Here is an 11292-nt window from a genome sequence, read left to right as displayed (position 1 = left end):
CCGGAAACATAGGGGTACAGTACATTTTTCAACGTGTACTTAAAATACTGAAATACATTTCAATATTGAATGAACAGTGTAGATATGCTAAATTTAAAGATTAATTTCAAAAATCTGAATGGACTCCAAATGAGACAATTGCCCGTATTCACGGTTTTATAAAGAGGAGGAAAAAAGACTTTTTCTTCTTCGCTGATATAGGTAATAGATACTTACTTGAAGTATGATTAATATTTCTGCAAAGATACAAAGGAATTAGGTGCTCAAATAGAACTCGTATTACAAAATTATGGTATGTAGAATAACATAAACTAGTATAAAACAATAACAAAATCACAGATATGTGTAAGCTTCATATACGAATGATGTTGAGTACCTACACTAAAACTATAAGGTAGGTAGAGGAAGTTGAATCATGATACGCATGAATGTCACAAATGCCTTTCCTCGATTAATACAATTTGATTTGGACTCGAACCAGCAACTTTCGGTTCCAAAGTCCACCGCGCTAACCACTACTATTGAGATTGGTATTTCTAATCCCAATTTATTATTCTCATAGGTGCCTTTCTAGATGACTTCTAAATGCCTTTTATGTGTAAACAAAGAAACAGAAAAACAGGAGTTTTTTTCTCCTATAGGAGAAGAGTACGTACACGTATTTTAAAACATATTGGACCTAGTTATCTTGTTAAAAAAAAAAAAATCGAATAAATGTTAGGTCAGGGTTTACCAAATCTGAATTAAACAGGGCTGGGATCAATACTTTAGCCATAGCTCGAATCATAATGCGCCTCAATCCAGTGCTAATTCAATTTGGTAAGCCCTGTCCACATTAGAATAGAACCATTCTACCTAATTAGAATAGTTTTTGTACCTTATTCTACAATAGAATTATGTAGGGAGTAGACATTTTTAGTTTCATGAGCTTGAAAACCATGAAGCTATGGAAAGAAAATGGCACACACCTGAGGGGGAAAAAGTTTGCAATGATTCCTTATTTGCTTTTGCATTGAAAGCAAGGAAAATGGCGACTTCACAATTCGATCCAATATGTTTGGTTTCATATAGGCTTTATCAAAACACGAACAAAATGAATAATATATCAGAGATACAAGGTTTTATATTGTATTGTATAATAAATGCACCACAACAAAGTTTCAAAAAAATTAATCATGGCGATAATATTACAAAAAGGCACACAAACTTTCAAGTTCGTAAGCCACCTATTAAATAAATAAAGTATCAATTGATTAAATAGTACTTTTTTTACTATTAATTTTCTGACTCTTGAATTCATAAGAATCAAATTCGTCTAATGCCGGTCACTCGCGCTATGACCGACATAACATCTACAAGAATAGGCAAGACATTGCATTTTACTAAGAAATCACATATCTTCCTTGGAAACTACCGACACTATAAAAATCGATAAGAAAGCATTCGTTCTGCTGGGGTAAAGGGACTTTTTAGTCTCATTCGAGCAGGATAAACAAGGTATATTCTATTCTACTTTCCTGTATCATGAGGATAAGTAAGGGGAAAAGGAACTTTTCAGTCCCGTGTCGCGATGTCGGTAGATCCTAACAAAATACATAGAAATAGTAAAGTGTCAGATAATGTTTGTTCAGAATGAACAATGGCAAAGGTATGAACTGCTGGGGTAAAGGGACTTTTTAGTCTCATTCGAGCAGGATAAACAAGGTATATTCTATTCTACTTTCCTGTATCATGAGGATAAGTTAGTAAGGGGAAAAGGAACTTTTCAGTCCCGTGTCGCGATGTCGGTAGATCCTAACAAAATACATAGAAATAGTAAAGTGTCAGATAACGTTTGTTCAGAATGAACAATGGCAAAGGTATGAACCAGTGGCGGCATAAATTGACCGGGGCCAAAAAAAAGGATATATGCAATTGGGTAAAAAATATGAATAAAAGGTCGATTACTACGTGAAAAGTTATGAAAAATTCAAATATTTTATTGATACTTTTTACTCAAATGCATATCCTCTAGGCACAGGAACAATACACTATTTAGATATTAACAATCGAGAGGTTAACAGGTAAAAATATACAACGTAAACTATAGATGTAATAAATAACAATAAATACTGGGGGGAAATCATAGGTCAAATTTTTCACCACTTCAACCACACCACTGAGGCAGTCAGGAATTCTCTGGCAATGGATATAAGTCAAGTTATCTCGACCAAAAGACTTTCATAGTGTGAAAACAATGAAAAGTGGACTATCGTGGTGTTGGCAAAAAGGAAATATTTTGCTCAAAACAACTTGGCATTTTTATCTAAATTCCCTTTAGGGATGAGATATTCATTTTCTCTGGCAATCATCATCATAAGTAAATTTGCTATGAAAACTCATTTTTATTTTATTTCTTACTTTTCATTGCCAGAGAATTCTTGACTTTAGAGGTAACAGAGTCAGGCGGGTCACTCTTTACACCAAATCATCCGAGTCACTGATATCAGGCTGACTCTGGTCAAGCGAGTCGCACTCTGCTAATGATTCGCGTGGCGGTCTATTGCTATTCATACTAGAGCCAGGGGCGCTATAGAACACACTACCACTAGCACTAGTACTTGTCTCTATACTGTCGAAATACTCGATGGAATTCCTACTCTCAGGAGGTATGGGAGGGGTGGCAAGTATTTGACCGTTTGGTTGTCGGACGTGTGTCGCGCTTTCGATAACGTCATGACCACAAGGTTCTGTGCTGGCGCCCTTAGTGTCAATAAACCGGTTTGGTTTTCGTACTCTATAAGTGTGGGATTTACTTGTGTTGTGGTCATTAGAGAACTCTGGTATACTCTGGCGTACCTCAGGTCTCTTGACGACATAGGTGTCACTATTGTTGTACACATCCTTCACTAGCTCTTGAGTTCCATTGAGATTACTATTCCCAAGTGTGCCGCTTGTTAGGTTACTTTGGTTTCCCTGAGTTCCATTACTAAGGTTACTTTGATTCTCCTGGTATCCGTTAGCGAGGTTACTTTGATTCAGCTCCTTGGTTACATGTGTTTGTTCCTGCATTTTCCCCGAAGGTACAACCATATCCAGAGAGTCAGGACATTCATTTACTTCATCCACAGCGGGTAAAGTGATGATAGAAGATTTCTCCAGACTGCGAGACCGATGGGGTCTGCCCAGCTTCCTCAGAGGTGTGGGTGGTTTCAACTGTGAAGAAAACGGACATGGGGTTTTTATTAGAATGGTCAGCTTCAGCATCGAGGTGAAAACCCAGGCCTAAAAGAGCTATCAGCCAGGTACAAATGTTAATAGCAAGTTTTGCAAACCAAAATTAGCGTCTTATTAAGAGTTCAGTTAACGGGACGCTAAGTCTGATTGCAAAAACTACCTAGCATGTCTCCCTACTTGGTCTTTCGACAGATTTTTTCGTGTGTTCGCGATATTTCCCCAAATTCGACTCGTTTAGACCTGAAATTTGCGCAAATATGGCGTACAAACGCAACGATCTGTCAAACGGACATGGGGTTTTTATTAGAATGGTCAGCTTCAGCATCGAGGTGAAAACCCAGGCCTAAAAGAGCTATCAGCCAGGTACAAATGTGAATAGCAAGTTTTGCAAACCAAAATTAGTCGCTAAGTCTGGTTGCAAGAATTACCTAGCATGTCTCCCTACTTGGTCTTTCGACAGATTTTTTCGTGTGTTCGCGATATTTCCCCAAATTCCACACGTCTAGACCTGAAATTTGCGCAAATATTGCGTGCACACAAAACGATCTGTCATAAGACCAGGTTGGAAGACATGGTATATCACGTATACCGGGCTATACAGAGAGGAAAGTTATTTCATCTCAAAATTCTAACTCGTTTATCCAGCGCGTAAGTACAGAAGTTTCATTAGGTTCATCTCAAATTGGAAGCGTATTCGCGCGACTTTTAGTGGCGCTTAGTCGCCTGCAAAGCCAAACCTATGAAATTGTACAGAAGTTTCATTAGGTTCATCTCAAATTGGAAGCGTATTCGCGCGACTTTTAGTGGCGCTTAGTCGCCTGCAAAGCCAAACCTAGTGATGGGCCGAGTGAATGATTTTACTCGAGTGGACTCGAGTTTGACTTCACTCGAGTCCACTCGATTATTTTGTTCCACTCGAGTGGAAAAACTATTCATTGGGTTCTCTGACCCGAGTTCACTCGCGCACTAGCCACATATTATTGCAGCATGCAGTTTCTATTCGAGTACAAATCTATTCGTCAGAAAAACTATTCGTTTGAACGAGTTGAATGATTCACTACCCCCCTCTCCCCTCTTGCCTCTTACTAGATGATGATGCAAGAAAGAGAACTGAAGAGGGGGAGGGGTATAGTGGTATACCCGTATGCCGAGAGTTTCCGAACGAAAACCCGAATATCAGCGACTCGCTCGCCTACTCGACTCTCGAGTGAGAAATCGGCACGGTGTAATTTCCAGGAATAAATATTCAACTCAATTAATTTCCACTCGAGTTACAACTCGAGTTGGAAAATAATCGAGTTGAAAAATCTCACTCGAGTCCCATCACTAGCCAAACCTATGAAAATGATCATTTTACATAGCTTTGGCTTTGCAGGAGACTACGCGCTACTCAGTCGCACGTCTACGCTTCCTATGTGAGACAAGCCTTATGAGACAATACAGCTGTGCAGGAATGTTTTTGAATACTCATTTCCCTTACATAGACTCAAAAGTCTTTGGAGCTTCTTCCTTATCAAAGTAGGTGAAGATGGGGCGTTCGAATTTCCAAGCAAACATGAAAGTTTCATATGTCGGTTTTATACATGCAACATTACAAACTGCGGGAAAAGTTTAACTTTCGTGCATTTTTTTAATAGCACGCAAAATATTGGAAACTAGTTATTCTTGCTGTTGAAAATGAAATGCTTTTGAAATTACTTTTAATGAAAGGAACTGTAGGTATCTACTTTTTGAAATAATGTCTTTATAATAATGATAGTCACTAACTGCAATAATAATAGTCTTGATAATGACGATGATAGAAACTGACAAGATGTTCATAGGTTTCCAACTTCCATGTGTATGCGGGCCACATGCTACATTGGGAGGTACTTCGCGGGCCACATATATGTACATAGAGGAGCATTGTAGGATGTAGGAACGCCCCCTCCCTCCCCAACTTTTCAGAAATGCAGCCCGATCGAATTTTGAGCGCCGCTATATAACTTCATGTTTTACTTAACGTGACAAATAGTCTCAAGTACTCTCTCATTCATACCAAAATATAGATAGATCCCACCAATGTTGTCTGTGTCATAGCATGCCAATTCGATATTATGTCTCCCAAAAGAGGAGAGTAGGAAGAGGGAGAGAGAAAGAAGAGAGAAAAGAAATCATTTTAAATTGAGAGCTTTGAGAGAGAGTTAATAAAAAGAAACTGGTAATGAAAAGAGAAAGGATGGAGTAAAAGAGAGAGAGAGAGAGAGAGAGCTTTAACCGGAACAGGAAGTGTTGACCTGGCTACATGGAAAACTGGAGGTTATTCTAGCGTGCCATATACAGGGTGTATCAAAAACACCCAAGACATAATTTCATTCCACCCAGGTAGTTCAATACAGCCTTTCTAGATTCACCCTAAATTACCACTTCGTTTTGACTAGAGACCTGTAAAGAGTGAGTGAGTTATAAAAAAGAACTACTCTTTTCAGTGAACTACTCAGTCAATGAGTCAGATCTTAAGAAGATGAGTTACACATTTCATGACATGATCTGACTTGCTGACTAAGTGGTCTACTGAAAGAGTGAAGAGAGTAGTTTTCTTTGTGACTCACTCACTTTTTACACCTCTCTATTGAATTTGGCCACTTTTGTGTGCGATAAGACTCTTGGTTAAAGAGAGTTCATGCATATGCGAATGCAAGTTTTGGCTCACTCTCAGTACTAGAACTCAACGGCTGATCCCCACCACATGGGAGGGTGAGTTGGGGTAGGATAGGATTGGCGGGGACTAATGTATGAACCCCTTCCCTCTCTCCCCCCACCCCTCCCATCTTGACAGTCTGCAGTCTCTCATAGAGTCGAACCCGGGCCCTTGTGCCTTCAAGCTCGATATTCTTCTCCTCCAGCTGAAACAATAAACACAATATTAGAATTACAGAAACGATATGTATTTCATGATGAGCTTTATTTGTAACTATCATCTAATATCATACTGATCAACTGATCTATTCTACTCTATTTCATCTGACGTGGAGTGGACGTAAGTCCCCTACTCTTTTTAGTGAACTACTCAGTCAATGAGTCAGATCTTAAGAAGATGAGTTACACATTTCATGACATGATCTGACTTGCTGACTGAGTGGTCTACTGAAAAGAGTGAAGAGAGTAGTTTTCTTTGTGACTCACTCACTTTTTACACCTCTCTGATTTTTACATTGCTGATTTTTACATTGCGTATATTTTCACGCCCCACAAAACCGAAAGACTCTTTTAAAGGAAGTCCGTGTATATTTTCACACATCACTAGAGAACGGAATTTATGAAATTGCATATGCGAATGCAAGTTTTGGCCTTGAAATAACTTTCATGGTACGAATATGAAATGATAGAATGAAACAGAAGTAATATCTACCGAACTGCTTGCGATCAGTTCGAAAAAAAAATACACATAAATTTGACAGAATGAAACATAGTAGAATTTCACCAAAATTTCAACCGAAATGCACATTCTAGAATCTAGATGACAATGTTCTGAATGTTCAAGTACATGAATGAGACATTGTTATAATACTGGGTGATGGAGTTCTACATAGACACATTGGGGAATTGATTCTTATCTATTGAGTCTTTTGGAGAAAATCTCGAAAGTAATTCTGAAAGTTTTGTGGTGTCAAACGCTTAGGCAAATAGAATAGGATACAGTTAATTCTGCTGGAATAGGGCTGAAAAGCTGTTATAATACTGGGTGATGGAGTTCTACATAGACACATTGGGGAATTGATTCTTATCTATTGAGTCTTTTGGAGAAAATCTCGAAAGTCATTCCGAAAGTTTTGTGGTGTCAAACGCTTAGGCAAATAGAATAGGATACAGTTAATCCTGCTGGAATAGGACTGAAAAGCCTTGGGCGGAGCAATATACACAGGTTGATTCCAATTCAATTCAATCTCTACACAGTGCACACAGATAATAAATACATATCTGTTTGCTCCAATTGAGATCCTATCGCAAATAACTCGTAGAGATCCTTAATGTATAGGCTAGGTCCCGTGCTCACCTAGGTTAAGCTCCATCGACCGTGGTACTCACCTCGTTATGGAACACAGTGGTGAGCAGATGTCGTTGCAACTCGAGTGGGTGACTCTCCCGTAGTATGGCGGCCATCTTGGTTTTGTATCGACTCAGCTTGACACCTCGCGGGGATCTCATCTGATTGGAAGGTGAGCTAACTATTCCGTCGAGGGCACCCAGGGTCTTTGGTATAAAAGGGGAGGAGGGGGAGTGGTTGAACTTGCGGGAGAGGGGGTCCGAAGGTCGCACAGGGGTGTGAAGGTCATTGCCCGAGAGGTCGTTGCCCCCCAGATCAGCTGTTTTTCTCGGTGCTTTGCTAGGAATGATTTTTTTTCGTCCGAGAATCCAACCAGGAACCGTAGAATACAATCCTGGGGCTTGGATCTGATAGTTTTATTCAAAACATTCGTCATGAAGGAAAATCCTTAGGAAAGTCTACAGAATTATGACTCACATACAAATTATAATGAGAGTGACACAAATACAACATGCAAGTAAGAGAGATGGAGGAGGAGGAGGAGGAGGAGGAGGAGGAGGAGAGAGAGAAAAGACGAAGGAGACAAAAATAAAAAGGAAAACCAGGATAAGGTGGGCGAGGGGAGAAATGTCAGAAAGGAAACGAGGAAAAGAAGATGTAAAAGAGTGAGATATAATAAACAAAGTAAAGGAGGAACGGTGAACAGAGAACGGAAGCGAGCGAGAGGGGAGAAAAGATAAAGGAGAAGAAAAGGAGGGAGGAGGAGAGGAGAGAGGAGAAAGGAAAGAGCGAGTTATTAAAAACAAAGTAAAGGAAGGAGGGAGAGAGAGAGGGAGGGAAAACAGGAAACGAAAGAAAGCGAGAAAGGGAAAGAAAGAGGAGGAGAAGGAAAGGAAGAGGAGGAAGGAAACAAGTACAACGTATTAAGAAACCAAACAAATCTTTCAACAGAAAGGAATATTCCATAACGTTCTATATCAGAGGTTTCCAAGCCCCCCAGAATGAGACCCCCTGTCTCCTTGTACGGGTTGGTGGAGGACATTTCCCGCCCTTCGTCATCCACCTGTGGAAGTAAATAAAGTAAAGGTTAGTAAATCAGAAATTATAGAAAGGATAGGTAATATTATATTTTTGTCGGAGAGGAAAAAACCAGCGACCTTGCGAAAATCTGGTGCCGTGTTTTATAGCGGTGAGCCTATAGGTAATTAAAAATATCACTCAGTGTAAACCATTAAACAAAATTTATCTCACTTTTTCGTAGTTCAAGTCCTGTTGTCTGAGACACAGCCCCCCAGAATGAGACCCCCTGTCTCCTTGTACGGGTTGGTGGAGGACATTTCCCGCCCTTCGTCATCCACCTGTGGAAGTAAATAATGTAAAGGTTAGTAAATCAGAAATTATAAAAAGGATAGGTAAAGCTGCATTTGATATAACATACAGGTTTGTAATTCGTACACAATGCATAGTCAATGAATCAACAAGAACCAAAACACGATTGAGAAATCTGATTGGTAATTTATTTACCACACAGCCACACACACATATATTATATTTTTGTCGGAGAGGAAAAAACCAGCGACCTTGCGAAAATCTGGTGCCGTGTTTTATAGCGGTGAGCCTATAGGTAATTAAATATCACTCAGTGTAAACCATAAAACTAGATTTATCTAACTTTTTCGTAGCTCGGTTCTAGTCTTGCTACCTGAGACACTGGGGGCCTACACTTTGAGATTTAATTTAATCCAATTTGATTAAGTTGTGTCATTGCTTAATCTATGCAAAATCTAAAATCTACCAATCCAATTGCATTAACTTCAGTCTCAAAATAGGTACAGTACTCCTCCTGACATTTCAACACTGTACACACATATTCTAATATCAAAATCCAATACAGTACCTCATAGTGTTTGACCGGCGTAAAGCAGGGTTGCCGCCAGTGACTAGAATGATCGTGGTGCAGGGTTGCCAGACGCTCCTCAAGGTACCGCTTCTCGGCGGACAGCGCCCCCACCTCTGCCAGCAGCTGATTGGTCTGCGCCAAATTGTGAACGCTATCCTGTTCCATTTCAGCAACCCGTCTCGCCAGCAAATCCCGCTCCTTTTTCAGTCCAAACAATTCGTCGCGGGGTCTACCGCAAGGTGGTGCACTGGTATCAGTACTCTCCGAGTGAGACGAGGGTAAAGCTTCTAGACTGCGGCATTTTCGGCGCGTTCGACTCTGGTTGGCGGCCAGAACTGCGGTCAAATCGTCACCTCCTGAACAGAGTTGATTTGTCAGATATTCCACCTGGAGAAAAAAGTCAACACTGTCAGACGCACTACCTATGAAATTAAAAGTAATAACTACCTACTTTTAATTTCAGATTAAAGTTAAAAGGAAATTTCAGAGACTGTTTTTCTTTTTGTTGCAGTGCTGTAGATTACGATTAATAGCCGGGTCCACAAATTGAGTTTAAACTCCATTTAGTTAAAAAACTCTTGGATTGAAGAATCTGATTTATTTTTTTTTTCTTTTTTTCGTATCAACCAATCAGATTGCTTAATCCAAAAGTTCAAGTTAAACTGAGTTTAAACTCACTTTGTGGACCCGGGCATAAGAGTTCAACTTACCTGAAGAGCTAGGTCAACACTGTCAGACGCACTACCTATGAAATTAAAAGTAATAACTACCTACTTTTAATTTCAGATTAAAGTTAAAAGGAAATTTCAGACTGTTTTTCTTTTTGTTGCAGTGCTGTAGAATGTAGATTACGATTAATAGCCGGGTCCACAAATTGAGTTTAAACTCCAATTAGTTAAACTCTTGGATTGATTGATTGATTGGATTGAAGAATGTGATTTAATTTTTTTTTTTCTTTTTTTTTCGTATCAACCAATCGGATTGCTTAATCCAAAAGTTCAAGTTAAACTGAGTTTAAACTCACTTTGTGGACCGGGGCATAAGTGTTCAACTTACCTGAAGAACTAGAAAAGACTTGGCCTGTTCAGTGACGAGGTGCTGGAAGGGAGGGGGGGTTTCAGTTTCGCTTAGTGATCGGTCCAAGCAATCCATCACCGGGAGCCTTCAGGCTCCCTCAGCTATCTGTGCGGACAGAAGAGGAAACGGTACCGATTAGAATCAAAATAATGAGGATCCGCAAATTTGCAACAGAGTATAAAAGGGATTTAACCAAGAAGATCACTGTAAAAATAGTATAGGCCTGTTCAGTGACGAGGTGCTGGAAGGGAGGGGGGGTTTCAGTTTCGCTTAGTGATCGGTCCAAGCAATCCATCACCGGGAGCCTTTAGGCTCCCTCAGCTATCTGTGGGGACAGAAGAGGAAACGGTACCGATTAGAATCAAAATAATGAGGATCCGCAAATTTGCAACAGAGTATAAAAGGGATTTAACCAAGAAGATCACTGTAAAAATAGTATACCATAATAATTGATGATTCTCATGAAAAATATAACTGTCCAAATGTATTTTTTTCGTAAAGATCGTCAAAAATAATAAATAATCCGAAAAGATTTTTTTTAAAAAAGTATTTCTTCTCTAAGAAATTCGTCCCCAAAGTGTGCGCGGGAAAAATAATGAGATTCAAATTTAGAAATGCGCCCTACGCTTGGCAACATTGCGTGGGACGTAACCAACCATGAAAAAAGAAATTCTTCTGGCTCTTGCTAATCTGATCACATCGTTTTCTTTGGTTTTTGCGTTTTGTATCTGCTAATTTGACTGTTTTTCTAAGTATCCTGTGGTGGTGTAGTGGTCAAGGCGCTCGACTGGTTAACAGGAAGGCGTGGGTTCAATCCCAGCCGAGGTATGGAATTGTATCCTCAATAAAAATACTCATTTCATTAGCGTATAGGTAAACTTGTAATTTGATTTCTATTTTATTTTTATTTAATTTTTTATTTTTCATTTTTGTATGTTTTTTTTTTCTTTTGTATTGTTAGCATTCAGTTTTTTTTTTTATTGTAATAAATGGGACGTTGTCCCGTAAAATTTTGTAAAAAAAAAAAAAAAAAAAAAAAAAAAAAAAAAAATTTAAAAAAAAAAAAAATAAA

At 39.1% G+C, this 11292-nt stretch overlaps 1 protein-coding gene across 1 annotated transcript in view; it reads right to left on the bottom strand.

Moving 5' to 3' along the window:
* Positions 1 to 1782: 1782 nt before the first annotated feature.
* LOC103508673 overlaps positions 1783 to 11292 on the bottom strand; it is a 37520-nt gene continuing 28010 nt past the window's right edge. Inside the window, exons 4-8 of the mRNA XM_026823209.1 lie at positions 9141 to 9530; positions 8540 to 8601; positions 7261 to 7558; positions 5883 to 6176; positions 1783 to 3264 (exon numbers count right to left, since the gene is read on the bottom strand). Of these exons, the coding sequence (XP_026679010.1) occupies positions 2458 to 3264; positions 5883 to 6176; positions 7261 to 7558; positions 8540 to 8601; positions 9141 to 9530 (1851 nt within the window). The 3' untranslated portion in view covers positions 1783 to 2457. The remainder of the gene's footprint in view (positions 3265 to 5882; positions 6177 to 7260; positions 7559 to 8539; positions 8602 to 9140; positions 9531 to 11292) is intronic.

The sequence above is a fragment of the Diaphorina citri genome, unplaced genomic scaffold (genome assembly GCF_000475195.1).
Source record: "Diaphorina citri unplaced genomic scaffold, Diaci psyllid genome assembly version 1.1 scaffold422, whole genome shotgun sequence".
In the NCBI taxonomy this organism is placed as follows: Eukaryota; Metazoa; Arthropoda; class Insecta; order Hemiptera; family Psyllidae; genus Diaphorina; species Diaphorina citri.
The sequence above is the reverse complement of the archived record's forward strand: the minus strand, read 5'-3'. Positions and strand labels throughout refer to the sequence as shown.